Raw genomic sequence first — 22,736 nt, 5'->3', positions numbered from 1 at the left:
CGTGTCTTGTGCGTTCTTCAAGACGGTGCAGTCCGCCTTTTCTGCATATTTCGCGCAGCATTCTCCCACGTCAATTCTCGCTTCACTCTTCTCGTCGCCAGTGTCTTCCAAAAGCAGAACAGACACGGGGCAGAACACGGCAAAGCAACGGCACCACCACGGGCGGGAAAACGTGGCAGATGCTGCACCCCAATCCGGGTGAGTGGACGGCCCAAAGGGAGGGGGAGGAGGGGAGAGAGCGGAGATGAATACGACAAAAGAAGATGAAAAACGACAGCACAGGAAACAATTGGACGAGAGACAAGCGGTAGATGGGACGAGAGCCGGTGCTCGGGCTCGGCATTGCGGCTGTCCCCCCGCCTTCTGGCTTTTTTTATCCATTGTTTGCCGTGCGCTCCATGCATTTCGTGGCTAGGGTCGCCTTGTATGTCATATCCGGCCGGCTCCAGGTTTTCTAGAAGGCCAATACAGGGGCAGGTGGCTGGAAGTGCCGGTTGGAAATGTTGCCCATTTTCATGGTAAACTTGGAGGCCAACGCAAAACATATTGTGGCCGCTTTCCGGTGCATTGTGGACTGTGCCAATTCGATTTACTTTCGACCGAGGCCGGCCATCTTGTGAATCATTCGTACTAACTGTAAACTATGGAAACCAGCATTCGTCGACATTGGTGGGTCGCGAGATGTTCAACCACAAAATATCCCCGGAAAGCGTGGCTCATATTTTTCTGACATCCGCGTCATTAATCGTATTCTCACTTTCAAAGGGTCAAAAAGGGGAAGGAGGGATGGAAAGAAATTGAAGAAAAAAAATGAAAGAAACATGCGAATACTGTTTTAAGAAAATGCCAAGGACCTTTTGCGGCTTCTTATTGACGGGCGGGCTGCCCCTGGCGGCTTTCGATATTGATTGAGATGGGTCCACAGGCACACAATGTGGAGACAATAAAGAGGTACGAAGTAGAGAGGTTCACTGTGTGGGCAATCGCAGGTAACGTCGGGATAGAGTAAAATGAGCCTTCTGGAAGAGACAATTTTTGCAAGTGAAATAAATGAAGACGGCCAGACTTTGACGTTTTGAGAAGAAAATACAACAGCAGAAGGGATCAACAACCGGCTCGGAGCATTTGTCGGACCGCGCGTCCTTTCCGTTGGGCAGAACATGAGATGATGGTTGCGGCTACGATTTTGTACGATTACAAAGTAAATGAATCTCGAAATCAAGACGTTGCGTGTCTCGTTGCGTTATGTTTGTCACGAACATGGACGTGTCAAGAATGATGAGCTTCTGTGACAGCATGGTTCTTGATGGAGTAAAGGTCGCGAGCGGGGTTTTGGAACAAAACAAGGCCACAGATGTACAAAATACAACTGTGACATTGGACCCTCATGTCCTGGGATCGGCAGCCGCCATCCATGGGTCAAAGATCTCGGCACCGGTCCGTATGCCGTACGAGATGATACGATGTTACCACCTCGGGATACTTCAGCACCACCCTCAAACAGCAGCAGGCTTGACCATACGAAGTCGTCGTCTGCCTTTCCATGCTATCAAACGTGAATTTATAGCGAGACGGTGGCTTTGTGACGTTGACTCAAATAGAAAACAGGGTCAATAAAGAAAACAGGAGACCCGAGATGAGCAAGGAGGCCAAGCCTTTTTGCTTTTCGACTTCGTGCTGTTGCATGTGCTCTCCTTGTATTAGTTTTAGTACTATTTGTCGGCCACATTTTCGGGTTATTTATTTATTTGACTGAGAACACAAAGGACTATCCGTTCATGCGTAATTGCGATATCGTGTGGCTTCTATGGCCAGGCACGACCGGAGGCGTGTCCCGATATGCCTGTATGAGAGTGAGGAGGCGAAGAGTCTTGCCTGGCAAGGTGAAATGACAACGACTGTATGGGACCTTTCTCGGCTCTCACCGCAGTCCGCTTCCTTCACCCTGGTCTAGTCTGTCATGGAAACCGTCAGATTCGACTTCATTCACATTGATAGGTTACAGCCGGTTTTTTGTGTGTGGTGCTTATTTATACCGCAAAGTCAAAGGCATTGCGTGGATTAAATGGGTTAAAATACAAATAGGATCACTTCTTTTCAAATCTCTGGCTGAAATGTCCAAACAAGAGTCTGTTGTTGGCAATTGACAAGTCAAGTTCTCGAGCTATCCAGATAACGTATGTCGTTCTATTTCTGACCTATTTCTGAACCTTTCTTACCTTTTGTGTTTTTAAACAAGACGTGACGTTACAGAGCATAGCATATCTTGTCTAATTAAGGTTGTGAACATACGCCGCGCGTTGTGTAAGTTGATACAGGGTGGGTATATCGGGCGAGACGCGGCGGCTCAAGGGACTTTGTGTAGTTAAGCAATCAATGAGAGGGTCCATGCTATACGGCTTTCTGTCTGTTGTGTGCAGGTTCAATGGCATTAGCGCCCCAATGTACGAATAGTAGTCTTATGCAAGTAGCTGTTCAACTCCAAGTATATCGCAGCTACCTCTCGCAATATTCTTCATCCAGAATGAGTTAGTTGATCCGGCCGGCTGATTGCAAGTGAGAACCGTAAAATCAATTCCCAGGGTCATCCTTGGGCAACTGGCCGTCTGGCCGCGGCTGTCGGTGAGGCGAGTCGATCGATGGTTTGTCTAGTCACATAGCTCGAGCGTTTTCTTTGGCTGCCGTCGCATTATGATAGGTTGTAAAGTTGGTCAATATCATAATGGCTGCTGCGAAAATGTCAGGGAGGCCATGGCAGGCTATATTAATAAGACCGCACAAAAGCAAACCTGCCAGGGGCGCATTTCCACATTTCCAGCCTCCTCTTCTCCTAGTCTCCCTCTCTTCATGTAACAAAAACTCGACGCGGTCGAGCAGCTGTCTGTGAGTGGCCGGCGCGGCGACTTGTCGGGACTTTGTTAAATTAACTCGGGCATCGTGGGCAGACGGGCCTCGCACGCGCCCGAAGTAAAAGGACGGCGAGAAGAGACGAAACAAGAACGACGATGTGATTACAGATCGACGGGTTGGTAAATCGGCGCAACTTGAAGCTTTTCTTGTTCTTTTGTTTTCTTCTCCTTTTTTTTTCTCTCTTTTTTAGCCCTGACATCACATGCCATCAATCTCATATGCCGGATCCAGTCATGTGAGGAGAGAAAAAGCGGCATCTTTGGGGAGCTTCTTTTGGGCGATGAGGACGGGACTGGTCGCTGGTTGTTGCGGCGAGGCGTGAGTGAGTGTCGTTTTGATGTTCCCACGACGTCGAATCCAAAAGGGGCCAAGAAAACAAATCCGGTATGGCCAGGCTCAACTTGTGAGGGTAGCACTTGCCTTGCAGCCAAAGGGAAGCCCCCTGCCTAGTTCTCCGGACATCCAGCCGTTGGCTCCTTCTACTACTAGTGGGGGAATTGTTGCCTTTTTAGGACTGTGGCGGTTGGTGCTGCTGTCCCATTTTGTCATCCTCGGTCTGTTGGTCGCACCTGCTGCAAGCGGCAGTGTGCGCGACGATAGTTATGACGTCGATAAATAGCAACACCATAGCAACACGCCGCTTGTCGAGGTTGTGTCCCATCTTGATTCTGATTTTGTGGATGGCAGAGATTAAGGGCCACGCGCACGTCGGGCAAGCGCATAAAGGTACAGACACCGCAGAAGCAGACAAATGGGCCTCTTCCGGAACACGGGACGTCGAGCCTTTGGTCGCATGCCGATCAGCCTTTCCCCCTCGCTTTTCCCCAATCTACTCCAAAAAGCGACGCTGCGACGTGTCATGGGAGGCACGAAATATTCTGGGGTAAGGGTGGCTCGGGTGGCTGCCGCAACTTAAGATGGGGATGACCAGCCCCCCAGCCACTCGTGACAGAGCATGAATATGATCGTCCTCAGGTTGATGGGTCTGCCCAGTTTCCAGTGGACGGCAACAGGGGCAGAGACAAAGCTATAGCAAGAGAACAAGAAAAATGACAGGAGGAGGGAAACGCTGAAGCCGATTTCAGAAATAGACAGCCAAGCAATATTAGCAGGCCGTGTTAATGGTTATAGGTGGGCCTGTCGTGTCCAATCAGAGTGCTGGGAATATATGACCTTCACATGGCAGCGCCTCAGACATGAACAGGTGGACATAGGGGGATGATCATAGTGAGAGATACTCCGTACATTCATGGAGAGAGAGGGAGAGGGAGAGAGGTTATACTGGTGAGAAAGACATGCCAAAATTGGGGCGGCTGGGTTTTAATATGTGCGTCTCTGCAATGCTGAGACGGGTCAGTATTGTGTCCTTTTTTTGGCCTGCACGCTGTGACTCGTCTCCCTTTCAGTCCTTTGGCTTTTTTTTAGATCTTTCTTCGTTCTCTTTCAGCCAACTCTGTCACGTAGACATCCTTTGCCTTCCACGCGCCGAGTACTTTAACTACTGCCTCCTTCGTCCTGTGTCGGCTCACGCGGCCTCACTAAAGCTCGCATAGCCACGGCTCAACATACGAGATGCCGTCCATAGGCGACGCATCCTGTCTCACAAGACGGTTCCTTTTTATATCGTGCAGCTCCAAGATATTAAAACACCGTAAGAAATTCAAATCATCTACCACAGGACCACTGCGTGAGAAGCCAAGATTGAGGCACGTGTTGGCAAAACTCCGCAAATCGTCTACTCAGCAAGGTCGAAAGCAGCACGGAGACGCCGTTTGTGCCACAGCGCCTAAGGATCCCAGAGATTCCAGAGATTCTAGACGCTGAGGGACATATCTACTTCATCCTTTTCCGGGCATCCCATGTCTGACAGGACGTGCAATATTCTTGCGACGTCTCGTCCTGAATCCTTGAGTATGTTGTGGGCTGTTATGATGCCTGAAGGACTATTACAATGCTCCCATCGCATTCTTCTTCCTTCATTCTATCTTGTATCACATCCTATGTCTTCAGCTACTCCGATTTCAATCTAACAAATAAATGAATAACGCTGCTACTAAGCAGCGTCGCATGCCATAGACGAGGCAGGATTAAAGTCACCACTTGCTACAGTCACGATATGTGATAGCTTGAGGGTACGCGTGAAGGTGTGCACACCTAACGGGAGCGATACTGTATTATTGCCCGCGGTGGACGGTTGAGAACCAAGATGCGGCCATACAAGTGACTCTAAAATCTTTCACAACGTGCTTGCGGATCCAGATGCCGAAAGCAAGGGGACGGATGCCCAGGCCACAGATGTCAATTTAGACGTAGACGTATCTGCACATTACTGGGCAATGGCACAACAAGCTTCCTCATTCGTCGATTCCCGCAGACCAACAATAAAGTGGAATTTGGAGCTTCCTATTTCAAAGACGAAGGGCGGCTCGCTTCTCAAAAGGCCAAGTGTATAAAAGCGCCTCTTATACCCTCAATGCGCGTGAGGATTGTATGCCGTTGGGACACGCTGCTAGTGGCAGGATGGAAGAGGAGAAAAAAGTGAACTACAGCGCCGATCGAATCATCTAAAACCTGGTGAAAAGAATCAAACCACATGTTGTGCATGTGCGTCGTACGTGTTGGTGACCTGGCCTGAAAGTCTGTTATTGCAAAGTCTAGCTGTTGTGGCACAGCTGCCGGCAAGGTGTAGGGATACGGTTTTCTGGCAGAGTTCTTTTACAATAGTAGACATGAAAGATGCAACGAACGTCGGACTAGAACAGCCATGTTCGCCGCTGTCGTGGGCGCATATTCAATATCTTTGGTGCATCCTTGTTATCTATCCCCCGCAATGACGCATGCAAACAGAGGAAGCCGAGGTAAGTAGGGGGGAAAATGGCGCAGTGAACCCGTCTATCCAGAACGCTTGCAGCGTGCAGACGTAAATAAAGCACAGAAGGACAAAAGACATTTGGCCAAAAACGTGATTATATCCCACGCCGGATGCACAGAGATCCGGCGGCCTGGTGAGTGCGTCTTTTTCTGATGTTGCACGAGATGTTGGGGGTAGACAGAGTGCCAATATCAGATCCGGGACGGGTAACCGAACTTATTTTAAATAAAAAATAACAAAAAAAAAACTGTCTGACTGTCCGTTATGTGATACATTTCACGGCTTACCCGAAACTTCACTCTAGCCCAGGCAGAGGATGCACGAGTTGCGGACTGGATGACTAGGAGATTTAAACATCGTCTGACATGGACGTATTGTGTGAGACTACCTTGTTTTCGATTATATTTGTATGGCTGCGAATGTAGTGTAGACTACATAATACTTTTGAATTATAGCAACAGTGCCGTGAGACTTGAATTCAAATCTTAGCGCTGGGCTCCTTTTTCGCCGGCCGATGTTCCTACTCCATTCTTGCCACGCACTTTACAATCCCCTCTTTTACAGTGTCGTCGCCCGGGTCTACTGCCTGCAGATGGGGCTGGTACAAGTGGATATTCATGGTGCTAGAATGAAATAGGATATGATAGATCCAATCAGACACGAGTACCGCAGATTGTATAAATTAGCAAAAAGCTTGGGCCTTGGCACAGTACGTGGACAGGAGGAGGCGTCTTCTCATACTCAAAAAAATCTCCGAAAGGAGTCACCTTTCTTGAAAGTAGTACAGTCAGTCTACAGTCCATGAAAATCTGAGAGTTCAGGACGAAGCTTGCCTACGTAAATCAAATATTCCATGGCTTGCGCCGGAGGAACGGGAAGAGGTGTCTGCATATTGAGGACAAAAGTTGGGCGAGAGTGGAGTCTTACATATTGAAATAATAATATATCAAGTGAGGGCCTCGGTGACGATAGAAGCGTTCACGAGGACAGTATGGTGGCAAAAAGTCATGTCTAGACTTCTCGAAGATATAATACAATTGTATTGGAAAGGGGAGCAGGAAAGGTCAGCAAAAAGAAAGGGACAAGACGGCACAAAAGGTACAGTCAGGTATTGAAAAACAGTGACCACGCTTACCCGTGACGACGCTCCATCCCTTCATATATCGAGCAAGTCGTCGCGTCTTGTGCCATGTGCCTTTGTACATATTCTTGGCTTCTCCACGTTCTGTCCATTGCCATCGCTGTCCGTTGTGCGGCAGGCAAGGCCCTGGTATATGAGTACGAAGGCATATCTGGAGCGTGACAGTACCCGGAGCATGAGTTCCAGCCCTAGTGCAAGACCCCAGACGGCCCCGGACGACCAGAAATGAAGAAAAAATAATACAACACGGTACAAATATCCGTCAGCTATCAAAGAAGGGAAAGAAAGGGACTCCCAGAATTCGGACGCGAGATTGCGAAAATGGAGACCGATATGAGATTGAGCACTGGCCGCAGAAACGGCCGCCCGTTGGCCCCCATCTGGTGCACATGACACGATGGGTAGTTTAAAAGCCGTTTGTACATTTGCTGTCGTAATTGCTGTCGTCGTCGTCGTCGTTGCTATTTCACAGCAGCTCATTTCATCCCGATTCTGTCAAGCAAAGCAGCGAATGGCATTCTTCTCTTGTCCGTTTATTTTCGTATCCTCCTTGATTTATTCCAAAGCAACCTGCCGCCTCTCTTTACTGGCGACAGTTCAGCGAATAAAACGCAATGCAAAAGAGACAGGACACCTCAAATGAATCATGTACCACCCAGGTAGCGGGCCAAGGAAATCCTCCCGCGCTCTTCAACACTACGCTCGTCTCCTTGTATGTAGATTTGAAGCGTGTCGATGTTGTCTCTAACAAACAAGAACGACAAAGAACGACTAAGAACGACAACCCACCAGTACCCAGTGACAGGCAGCAAGCTCCGGCCGATAATATACCCCTCGCTTCATTCGCCTCGCCTTCATTTGTAGCCCGTTTCTTTCAGTCGGAGGCTGATCGTCTAGGAACCGTAGATCAACGGCCACAACCGAGTTGGCAGGTCCTTGCTGTCGAAGGCGATGATGAGAAGTCGAATGGTCACAGGCAACCTCGCATGTCCATCGTCTTATTTTTTTTACACGGCAGAGCGATACAGACAAACAGGTGGAGGACTCCGAACGGAGTTGGCGCAGAAAGAGCAGCATATTGACAACATGGCGTCGCAGATTGAAAATGCGTGTTATGCGACTGGAGGAAAAAGCACACAGGGGCCTGGCCTGTTGGTGGCGGCGTCGACTGCCGTTTTGGGCCATCCTTCCTTTGTGCTGGGCGCCGCACTACGCTGGGTCGAGCCCGCACTTGCCAGGCATGCCTTCTTTCCAATGCAACCCTCTTTACACCTCCGTGTAAGATCAGGTTCCCCTCTTTCCAAACTTGGTAGGAACCTGGATCAACATCAGAGATACTGCCGGAGAGGCCAGGCCATGCGCCATCACTAGAAGAACTTTAAAACATTCTTTTCGCAGAGGAAGGGGCGAACCGCAGTTGTCAACTGTGAGGTAGGTGCGACCGCGCGCAGTAGCTCCAGAAGCGGAATAGTTTGCACGTTCCTTCTTTTTCTCTAACTGCGCACTCTGATACGTTAGCGGCCTCTAAAGCCTTCCTTCCGTGTTGGTAGGCGATCTTCTCATTTTTTACATTTTTTTTGTCATCATTTACATCTGCTTTCCGTTTTGAGTATGTGGGCTTGTACGCCCTGTGAAGCTTTCGAGTACTTCGTAGCGGAAAGAATACACTCTCAACGGCCTGGTTCGTGGCCGGTTAAATAACGCCCTACCACTGGTGGCAAGGACATTGGCCGGAGGACGCTGATCTGCGGGTGGACTGCTGAATGACCTTCTTCTCGAGAGCTGGCCACACCGTCCATGTCGTGGACGACATACGACGTACGATGTACAATGATCGCTCTTCTGTGATCTGGACGTGCGTCGCTCTGGTCGCTCCTTCTTTTCATGGAGTATGTTTCCTTGGTTGTTCTTTCCCGCGTCCTCGTTGCCTTCTTTCCTTTTACAGAGTCTGGACTATGTTGGCTCCGAAACTTGAAACAACCACACAATGTTGGTCTTTTGTTGGGATGCACGCATCGTTCTTTCCTGTCTCGCCTACCAGAGCAAGTCTTGCCCCTCCCCGTGCCCCATCACGTACCTGCCCTGCTTTCCGGCATTACGAGTGCGCTTTCCTGGCATATCTTCGTACCTGCTCAACATGTCCGTCGTTGCTGCGTTAGACGCCGCCTATGCTTCCTTCCGGATCGGTATTAATTTGCACAACCAAGGGAAGGAGCTGGTTTGTTGCTTGATGCCCGTTTGCTAAATATATCGTGAAATGCAAACGCCCAAAAATGCGTCTCTTTTGACATGTTCCTGTTTTCTTGTCCGCATCTCCGGTCCAAGTGGTGCGACACGCGCCGCAATGCAGCCCATCTCCACATCCAGCCGCCCCTCCTCAGGAATACCGTATGTGCCTGAACAATGCTGGCCAATGCCACTCTGTGCCTGTGGCTGGTCGAGTGTGCGACTCTGCCCCTGTGAGTAATAATGGCCCCCCAATATCGAGTTCTTCTGCGCTCTGCGCTCTGCGCTCTGCTCTCTGCTCTCTGTTGACAACTTGTGTCTGCCCGTGCGCGCAGAAACAGCCTTCCCTCCTTCTCAGACTCGCCCTCCCACTCGCCCTCAGCCGCTATAGCAATACGTCCCGCGTCTTATACCCCCATTCCGCACTATACGTACGCCGCAAGGCCCATTGCTTAAGCTCGACGCATGTGGTCTCTGCGCTCTGTCCGAGGGCTGCTCTGTGTCGTCGTGCTCCTCGCCCGGTCGGCCTCGCTATCTGTCATGTGCAGTCCATCTGCTCCGTACGCAGTCTGGCACACGCGCACCAGCCGTCAGTACGCTATATGCGCCCATATATGCCTTGTCAGAAACGCTATTCAAATGCAGGCGCAATGAAGCTCAGACGCCTCTAAATGCACAACGCACGGCATTGCGCGGCGATGCTTTTCTTTTATCTGCGGTTTTCCCACAGTGATTATCGAGGGCCTCTCGTTTACTTTACCTCTCACTCATATGTGATGAGTCCATCCATCATATTGTTCCTTCGCGCTCCCTCGCGCTCCCACAGCTCCTTTGCTGATTCTTATTTACACCTCGCTTTTTTCTCGGCACCCCCTACCATGCTCCGACCTTAGAACGCCCGTTATGCGCACTATACTTTGAATAGTGCGTTGGCACTTTCTCTGGCCCCCTCATCCATCCCCTGACGTTCCCCAGAATACCCTCGTACTAGCGGGATTTATTCCACCTCCTCCTGCACGAGTCAACATCTTCATACATGCGCCTTGTCGTCTGCTCTGCTCGACTTGCCCGTCTCCATGAACGGGATGTGGAGAAGGGCATCTCAGGGCATGTCTGCCTCCCGTCGCCAAGTCACTTCCACATCATATCTCAATCAGGTCCTCGTCGTTCTTGTATTGTCTTAGTTTAATTTCTCTTGTTATATTTTTCCCAGTCTTATATGTTTTGCTTTATTTGTCCATTGCCTTATTGCTCTGCGTATTCTTTTTTTTCTACGTCCCTCCATCACCTACCTTGCTGCACCCCACCCCATTTCCCCAGCTTCGCTAGATCTCCATCTGCACACTAGTCACTGAAGATAAATAATTCCCCCTTCCCCCCTTCCCCATCGTTGAGCTTCGTTCACGCCATCCTGGTCTTGATCAATCAACAATCACTTCATTCTCTCTAACAACCCACTTTTCGCTCCTCTCAGCAAGCACTCAATCTTCCTGTCACTCTGCCTTTCACTCACTCTGCCTCACTCTGCCTCAATCTGTCTCAATCTGTCTCAATCTGTCTCACTCTTGCCGGCATCACATTCCATATCCAGATCCCTGGCCCAGTTGCAAAATCAAAATTGCCTTTGCTAGAGAGTCACACCTGACACTCTGTACACATTGCCCACCATGGCGCCGACCATCCCAGTGGCGACCCAGGCTGGCATGTTCCACACCTTTCAGGGCGTCACACCGCGGAAACAGTCAACAGACTCACAGGATAGCACCAAAACCGCCACGACCAACACCTCCAAGAGAGTCACAACGCCCCATGCATGCGCCGAATGCAAACGTCGCAAAATGTAGGTCAAATGGAATGGCATGCCCCAAGTTCTGTTCCGGCAGTGGAATGTTAGGTGCACACCACTTTAGAACGCACACTGACACATCACTGCCCCCTCAGTCGGTGCGATGGCAAGCAACCTTGCGGCCAGTGCCTGTCTAGCCGTGCACCCAAACGGTGTTTTTATGACAAGCATCGGCAAAGGGTCATTCCTTCACGCAAGACTCTAGAAGCGCTCTCCAAGTCGCTGGAGGAGTGTCGGTCGATTTTAAAGCGGCTGTATCCCAGCCATGACGCGCAGTCCCTCCTACCGTTGTCGCGGCCAGAGCTTCTTGCTTTGCTCGACCGGTCCGCGGGCAGTGAACCTGGTTTAACTACGCTGCCATCGCCGCCTCTCAGGTCTGCATCGATGAGCGACGAGCTCCAGTCGCCCGTCTGCTTCAAATCGGAGCAAACGCTGTCCAGCCTCGAACAAATCCCGACCCGCGGTGCCGAATGGGACGAAGAGCGCCGGGACCATGATCCTATTCCCGCAGAGGCCGACGACGTGAATGCCCTGTCGCTGGCAGTCGACCGCCAGACATCCTATCTTGGTGCATCTTCGATCAAGGCTGCTTTGATGGTCATGCTCAAAGTTCAGCCCGGCCTCCGCAACTCTCTCGCCTCTGCATCCATTCATAACGCCGTTGAGATGTCGCACACGATTCCCGCTACCAAACCGCAACAGAGCCTACAGACCCAGAAACATGAAGCTGCCACCAGCGCGGCGGGCATATCGGCAACCCGGAAGGAGCTACAGAACGTGTCTTGGTCGTGGAAGGGCCAGACACTGATTGACGCCTACTTTAAACGCATACATGCATTCATCCCCATGCTTGACGAGACTGCGTTCCGTGCCGACTATCTCGAGGGCCAGCGCTCGGATGCGCCGTGGCTGGCATTGCTAAACGTGGTGTTTGCCATGGGCAGCGTGGCCGGCACCAAGTCGGAGGACACCAGCCACTTCACCTACTACAACCAAGCCATGGAGTACCTGCCAATGGACGCCTTTGGAAGCAGCCACATTGAGACGGTGCAAGCGTTAGCCATTATCGGTGGCTACTACCTCCACTACATCAACCGTCCCAACATGGCCAATGCCGTTCTGGGTGCTGCCATTCGCATGGCTAGCGCCCTGGGTCTGCACCGCGAGAGCTTAGCCCATGGGGGCACGACCGACGTCGCTGCCGCCGAGACGCGCCGCCGGACCTGGTGGAGTCTGTTCTGCCTCGATACTTGGGCTACGACCACCATGGGAAGACCCTCGTTTGGACGCTGGGGCCCTGCCATCAACATCCAGTCCCCCGAGTTCGGCATCGCAGGCGCCCGTGACGCCGCACAGCACGCCGGCAGCCTCCCGCTGATTGAGAACATCAAGTTCTGCAAGATCGCCACGCAGATCCAGGACATGCTCGCCATCTCGCCACTTCTCCGACTTGACGACCGCTGCGACCTCGACGCTCAGCTGGTGAACTGGTATCAGGGTTTGCCATGGCTCCTGCGCACGACAGACCCTTGTGCCGAGCCTCTGTACATTGCTCGCTGCATCATGAAATGGCGCTACCAGAACCTCCGGATGCTGCTGCACCGGCCGGTACTTTTGGGATTGGCATCCAGTGGTCAGACACATGCCCCCGAGTCCGAAATTGCAGCCGTCGAGACTTGCCGCGAGCTGGCTAAGCAGACTATTGACGATATCTCGCACGAATGGTCTCGCAACCAAATGTCTGGCTGGAACGCAGTCTGGTTCGTCTACCAGGCTGCCATGGTGCCCCTCGTGTCCATATTTTGGCAGTGGTCCAGCCCTCGTGTCCCCGAGTGGCACAAGCAGATTGAGTCCGTGCTAGCTATGCTCGAGGCCATGGAGGAGTGGTCCCTGGCGGCACGTCGTAGCCGAGAGGTTGTCCTACGCATGTACGAGGCGTCACGCCAGCCCGGCCTGCTACAACCACACCCAGCCAGTCGCATCCACGCCAACGCTGCCCAAAATGTGCATCCACAGCAGCAGCAGCCACACGAGCACCAGCATCTCGTCAATGAGCAATCGCATAGCCTGATGCTTAGCAACGCTATCCACGCGGCGTCGGCCGCAGGCGCAGCGGAGTCTGAGTTCCACATGTCGCCCATTGGCTTCGAACCGGACATCGGTATGCTCAGCATGCTGGACCAACAAGGACTCTGGGACCTTGACGGCATGAACTGGGCCCAGGACGAAGACATGGACTTTGGGGCGACCGTGTCGGCATCCACCGCTGGAGCCCAGGCCTCCACAGCAGTCCCCTTCAGTCACAACATTCACGACGGTATGATACCCATGGACCAAGGGATGATGGACCATTACTCAGGTGGCAACTTTCCCTTTGTCCATTAAACAATTTTTTTGACGACCACCAGCACACTCACTTTACTACGCTACGAACTTATACACTCTTTTATGATGCACGCTCTTTACTTTTACGACCCTGGCTCACGGTTGCTTCGACGACACTCTTTCGCAAATATACACGGAGCTTTTCACGACTTTTTGAAATGATTTTTTTGTTTTCACTTTTTAATTCGATTGACTTCTTGATCGACACGTTTTGATTCTCTATACTTTGCTTGTGTCTTGCCTGTGATTAATTTGGAGTTTAGAAATAACTTTTCTGGGGAAATATCGCCGCTACAAAAATAGGGATAGGTTTTATGTCTTCCGTTTTCGACTTATGTTTTTTTTTTTTTTTTTGTCTTTAGGCCACATAATGTCTGGTTCGTTTTTTTAATTTGCCGTTTGTTTTGATTTGATTTTTTTATTTTATATTTCTCGCCTGATTTGAATGCTGGATTTTCATTAAAAGACGCTCTCTTGCCTTCATAATATCCTTCTTACGTCCATCAGAAAGAGCGTTGTTTTTCAGGTAAATCGAAGACGAAGAGAAAGTACCCCAAAAGAAGATGCCGTTATCTTAGTGTGTCAAATGACTTTTGGCTTTGATATTTGTGTCACCGCCTGTGATGAAAGAATACGTCTGTTGCTACTACCGAAAAAGCCTCTTCCGGTTCCGCATTTGCGCACCGACACCGAGATGCATAAAAACAATCGTGCACATGTCTCTTTGAAACGAAACAAACCAGAACCAGGGATGTTGCCAGCCCAGCCACATGGCATTTGGAGTGTCGATCAATGTTACTTGCTTAAAAAATAATGAAATATACTTGCACAAAAATAAAATAAGCTAAGACATTAAAAATATTACAGTGTTTGAGCACACATTTATCGTGAATGTCTAGCGTCGCATTCGTCGATAATTCTTTTCGCTCCCCGACCTCACTCGTTCATTTGGGAAGACGGCCCGACTGGTTTCTCATGTCGAGGTCATATAACTTATACATTTTTTCTTCTCTTTGGCCCCCTGCCACACTGTATGCACCCCGCACTTTTTTTCAAAAAAAAAAAAGAAAAAAAAAGAAAAGAAAAGAAAAGAAAAAGAAAGTAAAAGCATCTCTCGCCCAGCCCCTCACATTATTCTCTGGATGCGGGGAAGATTCAGTCTGTCTCAGACCCCGTTCCGTTCCTTCTCTTTCATACGACGATGGAAGGGTACATTAATGTCTCATTTCGATCTCATCCGGCACTTGTTTCGTTCGATTGCCCTGGCCGTCATGTTGTGGAGAACATGGGGATCTCATATGAATTTCTGGAGCTTCTTCTGAAACGAGGTGTCAAAAGTCGGGGTAGGCGAATAGACTGGATTTTTTTTTTCAATATGAACTACTCTTCATATGTTATTTTATCTCTCATGCTCCGATGTGCCTCTTCCTATTTACCTGAATAATATTTCTGTGAATGAAAACGACCCAGTGACGAGAAGAAAAAAAAAAAGAAAAAAAAAAAAAGAAAAGAAAACACAAAGAAGGCCTGAAATCATATCGTCGTTGAACGCCAAGTCTTAACGCAACTATGTCGTGTTTCAGGCTTTCTCTAAGAAAATACCTGAAGCTGAGAACAACAGACATCGGAGGATTGCTGTCTTCTTCTAGCCGTGGTCAATGTTTGTTGGTAGCTTCAACATTACGTGCAATGCACAGATGCCCAAGCGTAGACGTCGCCAATGCCGCTCTGCACGGGCTCTTATGAGATGGAGGGGCATGATGCAACTACACCAAAAGACCAAAAAGAGATAAGGCTCTAACAGCCTTCATGGAGTACACGGTTGAAACAAAACAAAAAAGGACCGTGTTGCACACAGAAATAAGGTTTCCTGGTATGCAATGTGCACGGAGCTCGCAGGGGTCTCAAATAACCCGCTTATACGTATTCAAACAGAGACAGCCCGTGTACGGCAAAGCGTCCAGTCACTTTAGTCCAACCACAGGCGACACTGAGTTGGCTGTTTGTGTTGTCAGTGTTTCTGGCGGAGAAAACGCGAAAGCACCGATTCACCGACTACCAGAGAAGCGAGTTGTTTGGCTCAAATATACATACAAGTGGCCGGTGAGTTCTTGTTTCATGTTTCGAGAAGCCATTGCATGAACTTTGGCAGGCTTGACTATCAGTTCTGCAGTGTGAATTGGAGGTCGCTTGTGCATGCCAACCTTTTCTTTTTTATTATTCACCGCTCTCTCTACTATATCTTTCCAGGTGTATTGGTGATGGTTGCATATCGAACGGAGAGATTTTAAAACACAGAGTAAGCGTCGGTTCCAGTACTTGGCACATACGGTTGGAAGGCCATACATGCTGCAGGGTTGCCTATCCCGCGCTTCTCGAACATCACGTTCCTCTTCTGTACATAGTACATGGCTAAACCAACCAGTAAACTAGCCAATCTCTTCGTGGGTTGGCTCGGATAAGGCTTGCTCTACATCACGCACGTGGTAGACGGGATGTATTTATTGATGCTCATACGTCTTGTTTACTGACTTTGATTTGCTTTTATTTCACTTACATTGACTCTTCTTCACTCATATCCAATCATCTTAATATTTTATATACGTCTTACACACATTGTCGGTACAAAGCATGTGCTATAAATGCATGACATTGTTCGCCCCAGTATGAAATTGTGTACATTTTTGGCGGAGTAATATGTCATCCGTACTCGTGTTGCACGTCCTGTTCGTATCGTATGTCAGTCAGTGGAACCACTCAATAGTGGGACGGCCACCACCCTCAACAGCCGTCATACTCCATATAATGGAATTCAGTTTGCAGGAGAAAGTAGAGCTGCTCTTGGATGTGACAGCTGTTTTGCCATGATGGTTGCATGTATTTAGGTAGTCATATTCGGAGTCTCGACACTTTCCAACCAACAACCGCGAAGAACTTTGAAAACCTCAAGCTGTACTACTCACCACGGCGGCGTCAACTGGTGCGGCAAAGCACGCTCGTTCGATGGGTCGACACGTAGCAGATCCGATCGGCTCCGACGACCGACCCAGATCTTCACTCGTCCTCTTTTTCGCTTGTGCACCACACCGTATGTCACACTGACTCTTGCAGCAGTTCAATACCAGAGCTGCAAAAACAACAGTCCTCTGTTTGTATGGAAAAGAGAGTACTACAGAAGACTGTTGTCCTCCTTGTGCTCTCCGTTCGCAACATTTCCTTCCTTTAAATGGTCTTCTCGGATATTGTCGCTCGATTCTCGTCGTCATTCGTCGCACTTTCACCGGTTATCCTGTATTTTGCAAACCTTTCGGATGGAATAGTATCTCTATCACAATGTGTTCTGTGTAAGATGTTGTTCTTCCTTCACTCACTTTGCCCCAGTTGCTCGTTATCGTTCTCGTTTCCTTCCCCTGTCGCTTACATTTCCCCTTTTGGCACAGCCTTCCCTGCTAGTCCTGTGGCCAACAGCTCCAGTCGGCCTGTAAAAATCGCCCTAGGACACACCTAGCCCACTAACTCTCCACAAGTGTCCAAAATGGGTCTCGCATTCGCTTAAAACTTAAAAAGAGTGCAGGTGCAAACGGAACAGGAAATGACGAAGGGCATGGAGCAAACGAGCAGCCGTGAAATAAAGGCAATTACCACTTACACGCTTACTTAGACGCGATTGAGGAAGGCACGACCGAGCCATGGGATGTACGCACGTATGCGACTCCCAAATCTAGCGTGGTCTTTCCTTCCCAAACAACTATTTTCTTCGCCGAACGCAGCATGGTGGCAGCCCACGATTACTATCATTCTGGTAGCCTCTGGGCTCAAGAGAAGTGTATCTTCGTGCCGCGTACGAATGTGTGCGCACCACGTGCATCGATCGTAACATAATCTCGAGACTGAAATAGAGTGCATGACAAGATGATACACGTACGTCGTAGGTAACATTGTCGACCTCGCCTACAAGCTACAGTCGCGCCTTCCTCATCCAAAATTTCCAGAAACGAGTAAATGCTGAGCTCATCCCACGCTTGCCAAAGGCATACAATTCCCATCGAGGAAGGAACAGCCAACATGTGGCCACGAGCCAATTCGCCGTGATCACCCAACTGCCCAAACCCAACGGAGAAGGAGCGCCTCATGCGTAACGCGTCCCTACCCTGTCTGTTCTTCAGATGCAAAAGTCGGCCACCAAAGGACGCCGCGGCTATCTTTTTCTTAGTCGTCGCTTCCTTTCCTCTTGCTTAGTCCGCCAGGTGGAAACGTCGACTTGCCAGGCTCCACCCCAATCGGTACGTCTTCGCATCTCGACTCTCTTCCATTTATTCCTCAGTGTTTTGGCCTTCCTCGCGGCCCCTTTGCACATCTCATCCCACTATGGAGCAAGCCTGCATGCATTGGATCCCGACGCTCGTCATTCATTTGCCCTACCTACATACGGACAGATAATTGCCCGGCAGTGCCCAGGAGCCACCTTACTCTCCTGTGCCGACGTCTCGTCGTCTCTTGTTTCTATATTGACCTGATGTCTTCTGCATCGTAGAGCAACGACATCGTCAACAATAGATTACGCATCTCACGTCTTCCATCCCTTCATTATCCTCGCACTCGGTGCCACACAATACAGTGACAGCTGCTCCTGTCCGAGCAGTACAACATCGACCAATACTAACGTTCGTAGACGTCCACTTTTCTTGCCGTGTCATCTTTCACAAACCACGCTCTGTGTCTGACAGCCTTTATTTTTTTGTTTCCCTCCTGTCGTCTCCACTGTCGTCTCTACAGCCACTGTCTTTCGACGTTCGGCCTGCAATCGCCGAGTACGGTGCCTGTCTCACCTCGGAAACGAGCAAAGCAGTTCACGTCTGAACGTCCCACGCCGTCACCGCCAAAGAAAGGGCCGTTACTGCCTTAAGACGGAAGTACGAAAGGACGAAAGTGGGACACGATCCCAGAGCAACAAAAGTCGAGGATCTCACCTATTCCGCAGTGCTGGGCACTTGAATTTTCCCACTCGCCATTCTGCTGCCATGACGGCTGCGGAAACTACCTCAGTCAAGTCGGTGGCTTCGACGGTGCCGACACCGAAGCTGGAGACGGAAAAAGTATCGTGTCAACAGAAGCAAGACCGGCCTGTTGAAGACAGCCATCGTTCCCCAGCAACAGCAGCCGGCGATATCGAGGCAGCCGCCGCTGCGCTGCAAGGTGACGACAATGGGTTCCCGCTATCCAATCTCGCGGCCTGGCGGTTTTGGACTCTCAGTTTAGGGTAATTTGTTTTCCCTTCTGTTTATTCCACATTGCCTTTGCTCCTTACTGATGAAACAGTGTCGGACTCGGCCTCTTTTTAGCCATGCTGGACTCGTCCATTGTCGCAACCAGTCTGCTCACCATTGGCCGCGAGCTCGGCTCCATCGAGCTCATCAACTGGGTCGCCCTCGCCTACACCTTGGCCTACCTCAGCTGCGCCGTCATATTCGCCCGCATCGCCGATATTGTCGGTCGCCGCAACGCCTATCTCGCTGCCTTCCTCATCTTTTTCGGCTTCTCTATCGGCTGCGGCTTTGCCAAAACGCTGCATCAGTTGATTGCCTTGCGTGCTCTGCAGGGTGTCGGCGGCTCCGGCTTGTATTCGCTGTCCATGATCATCTGGCCCGAGCTGTCACCCATACACCTGAAGCGCCACGTTGCCAGTCTGGCTGGCGTGGTTGTTGGTATGGCAGGCGTGCTGGGTCCGATTTTGGGCGGCTTGTTGACCAACTATGCATCCTGGCGCTGGATTTTCTGGATCAAGTATGTCATTTTTCGTTTCCGTATTGTTTGCTCACTCCCTCACTCCCTCTCCCAACTGCTAACAGTGCAGTGGACCAATTGGCTTCTTTTCCATGGCGGTGTTTGCTCTTACTTGGCCCGACGAAAAGTATCTGCCTGCCATAGCGCGGCATCCATGGTCGTCGCTTGATATCATCGGATCCATTTTGCTGATTGCAGCTGCCGCCCTCGTCACCTTTGCCTTTCAGAATGCCGGTGTCAACCCAGACCAGTGGAGCAAGGCCATCTTCCTGGTGCCCCTTATCACGGGCATCTTCTGCTGGGCCGCACTGTTCATCTGGCAAGCCATTGTCGAGAAGCGCTGGACGAACATCATGCCTGCGTTCCCGCTCAAACTCCTCCGGAACCATGTCTACGCGGCGGCTGCCCTCACCACGCTGCTCCTTGGCTTTCCCCTCTTTTCCGTCATTTTTACCTTTCCCCTGCGCCTGCAGATTGTCAACGGCAAGAGCGGCCTCATGGCGGGCGTCATGATGCTTCCCCTGCTAGTCGGTGTCTCTTTTGGCAGTGCCCTGACGGGGTTTGTGAATGCCAAGAACAACCGCCTGACCGAGACGCTCCTCGTTGGAGGGGTCCTCATGGTTATTGGCTGCGCGCTCGAGACGACACTGTCCGACTCGGCCACGCTTCCAGCCAAGGCGCTCGGCTTTCTCCCCTTCATCGGCCTTGGCCTCGGGCTCTGCATATCTACCACCACCGTCCTGGCCGCCACCGAGGCACCACCGGGCGACCATGCGGCGTCCCAGGGCGTCATCGCCCAAGCCCGTGTGCTGGGTGGCAGCATTGGCATTGCGGCATCGTCGGCGATCCTGGCGCGACAGGAACTGGCCAAGCTCGGCACCGTGGTCACAACAGACGTCCCCGCCGACCTGACAAGCGACTCACCCGCGGCCGTGCTGGTGCGCCAAGTCTTTAATGCGGCTTTTACGGAAAACATGCGCATCTGCGCCGTCATTTCGGCCGTCGGCATTGTCGTTGCCTGCGGCACCTACACCCGCAACCGCCAACCCCTCTTGGCCGCACTGGAGGAGCGGGCGAAGCAAGAGGCAGCCAAGCAAGAGGCTGCCGCGGTCTAGATTGCCCAAGTCGCAGCGACAAGCAACAGCCAAGCCGGCGCCGCCACATTGCGCTGCGAGTCGGAGCAACCTGACGGCGCGTCAAAGAAGCGATTTGAGTTTGAGTTGAAGTGGTTGCCTTTGTTTAGTTTTCGTCATTTATTTTTGTTTTCATTTTGTTCTAGAACGGCTTATACAGAACAATACCTTGGGGCAGCTGTCCGCGACAGATCGCAGGGCGGCGTTTGAAATTAGAGGACACGGCGAACGGGTTACTTAAGGGCGCGTTTTCATATCGGGATATTTGATAAAGGATTTCGGCGTTGAGATAACGGAGCAAAGAATACGCATTATCAACTTTTTGAGACAAAAAAGGCGATAACGAAATGGCGCGGCTTACACGGAGTAAAGCGTCGGCTATTGTTTCTTAGCCCGACTCTAAGCATCGTCGTAAGCCAACGACCAACTGCGTGTAAAAAAGTACCGGGTCTGGTGAGAGAGTCGAGTCCGGAAAACAAGACGAAGCTGCTTGCATGATCATTTATTTGTCTGTTTCTCCAAGTCGCCTCTTCTGCAGCCCACACGGAATTTATCACTAGCAGACGCCGTTCGTCGCGAGGATTTCGCTTCCATGCGGTGCTGCATTGAAGCTCGGCCAAGTCGTAGATGGCCCGACGTTTAGCTAGACCCTCTCTTCTCGCAGCCGCTGGCTTGTTCCGTACAGTCCTTCATGCTTGGTCATTCGGAATCGAAGCTTGGAGTCAATATCGCCCTTTCTGGGCATACCTAACATTGGCTCTGACGAGTCCTTTTGTACCTTCCTGGAACTGGCCTTTAGTGTGTGGGCCGTTGCGGAAAGAGCACCCGGCGGGTTTGGGGCAGACCACTGGGGCGCGATTGCATCAAGGTCGCGGGGTTTTCGTGCGCGGGCCTCTCCTGCCCTCGGAGGGAATAATACGCCATTTCCGCAGCGATCTCGGGTCCCGCCTTCCCTCGAATCAATACAACGCGATTGCCCCGTTCGTCCTATCGCAAGTGCTGCCCATATGTGAGCTCTCGTATCGTATTTTCCCTTCTTCTTTCTTATAAACGTGCCCTCCCCCTTTCTTCTCTATGTTGCCTTCTGCTGCGCGCACAATCTCTCGTCTCTGCCGTCCATCTGCCGCATTCGCGAAACGGTCTTTTACGGCCCCTGTCCCTCGGCCCATTGCTCCCGTTTCTCCTTCTTGCTCCGTTGCCGCGACCACTCGTGCAAGGACCACCGTTTCCCGTCGCTTTGTCCCTCGCACACACAGCTTCAGCACAATGTCCGCCGTCGCCAGGCGCCTCGCCGGCAAGACCGTCGTCGTCACCGGCGCTTCCTCCGGCATCGGCCGCAGCTGCGCCTTTGAGTTTGCCCGCACTGCTGCGCCTGCCGGTGGCTTGCGTCTGGTTCTGACGGCGCGCCGCATCGATACCCTCCGCCAGATTGCCGACGACCTCGTCAAGGAGCTCGGCGCGGACAAGGTCAAGGTCCTGCCCGTGCAGCTCGACGTCAGCGACCGCAAAGCCGTGCGCGGTTTCGTCGAAAGCCTTCCCGAGGAGTGGCGCGATATTGATGTCTTGGTCAACAACGCGTACGTTTTTTGGTCCTCGCTTCGCTCGTTTTTGTCCGGCACATCATCTCCCCAGCCCGCCTGCCGAGCTTGCTGAGCTTGCTGAGCTTGCTGAGCTTGTTGCTCGTCCATCACACCCACTAACCGTCAAAGTGGCCTCGTCAAAGGCGTCGCCCGTGCGCCCGACATCGCCGAGGAGGACATTGACGTGATGCTCGCCACCAACGTCACCGGTCTCGTCCACATGACCCAGGCTGTCCTGCCCATCTTCCTCAAGCGCGGCTCCGACGGCGGCGCCGGCGACATTATCAACATTGGCAGCATTGCCGGCCTGGACCCCTACCCCGGCGGAAGCATCTACTGCGCCACCAAGGCCGCCGTCCGCAGCTTCTCCGAGAGCTTGCGCAAAGAGCTCATCTCCACGCGCATCCGTGTCATTGAGATCGACCCGGGCCAGGTCGAGACTGAGTTCTCGGTCGTGCGCTTCTACGGCGACAAGTCCAAGGCCGATGCCGTCTATGCGTACGTCGCGTTAACCCATCACCCATGCTCGTACATTGTCATTGCCCGTCCCCAGGCAGCGCTAACACCGACAGCGGTGTCAACCCTCTGACGCCCGAAGACATTGCCGAGGTTGTCGTCTTTGCCGCGTCCCGGCCCGAGAACGTCGTCATTGCCAACTCGCTGATCTTCCCCCAGCACCAGGTATGTCACATCTGGACGTCCATTCTATCCATACAGCATCTTTCGTCTCATCTAATGCGTCCAGGGCGCCGCTGGTCTCCTCTACAAGAAACAATAAAATCTGCCGTTTCGATGTACAACAGATCTAGTCTGCAGACGCCGGCATCCGGAGTGCAAAATTATAGATGTATTCTTGATA

General features: G+C 51.4%; 3 protein-coding genes across 3 annotated transcripts; all 3 read left to right on the top strand.

Annotated features, from left to right (window-relative positions):
• Positions 1–10,816: 10,816 nt before the first annotated feature.
• On the top strand, positions 10,817–13,380 carry SPBR_03610 (uncharacterized protein; the record flags this gene model as incomplete). The annotated part of the gene is made up of 2 exons (XM_040761900.1): positions 10,817–10,989; positions 11,175–13,380. The coding sequence occupies 2 exons, from the start codon at positions 10,817–10,819 to the stop codon at positions 13,378–13,380; spliced, it is 2,379 nt and encodes a 792-aa protein (XP_040622797.1).
• Positions 13,381–18,401: 5,021 nt separating this feature from the next.
• On the top strand, positions 18,402–20,279 carry SPBR_03662 (major facilitator superfamily transporter multidrug resistance; the record flags this gene model as incomplete). The annotated part of the gene is made up of 3 exons (XM_040761952.1): positions 18,402–18,640; positions 18,700–19,164; positions 19,235–20,279. 3 exons carry the CDS (start codon positions 18,402–18,404, stop codon positions 20,277–20,279), a joined length of 1,749 nt encoding a protein of 582 aa, XP_040622796.1.
• Positions 20,280–21,563: 1,284 nt separating this feature from the next.
• Positions 21,564–22,655, top strand: SPBR_03788 (uncharacterized protein; the record flags this gene model as incomplete). The annotated part of the gene is made up of 4 exons (XM_040762078.1): positions 21,564–21,874; positions 22,007–22,375; positions 22,450–22,558; positions 22,623–22,655. 4 exons carry the CDS (start codon positions 21,564–21,566, stop codon positions 22,653–22,655), a joined length of 822 nt encoding a protein of 273 aa, XP_040622795.1.
• Between the last annotated feature and the right edge of the window lie 81 nt (positions 22,656–22,736).

Source organism: Sporothrix brasiliensis (genome assembly GCF_000820605.1).
Source record: "Sporothrix brasiliensis 5110 chromosome Unknown Cont14, whole genome shotgun sequence".
NCBI classification, from domain to species: Eukaryota; Fungi; Ascomycota; class Sordariomycetes; order Ophiostomatales; family Ophiostomataceae; genus Sporothrix; species Sporothrix brasiliensis.
The sequence above is the reverse complement of the archived record's forward strand: the minus strand, read 5'-3'. Positions and strand labels throughout refer to the sequence as shown.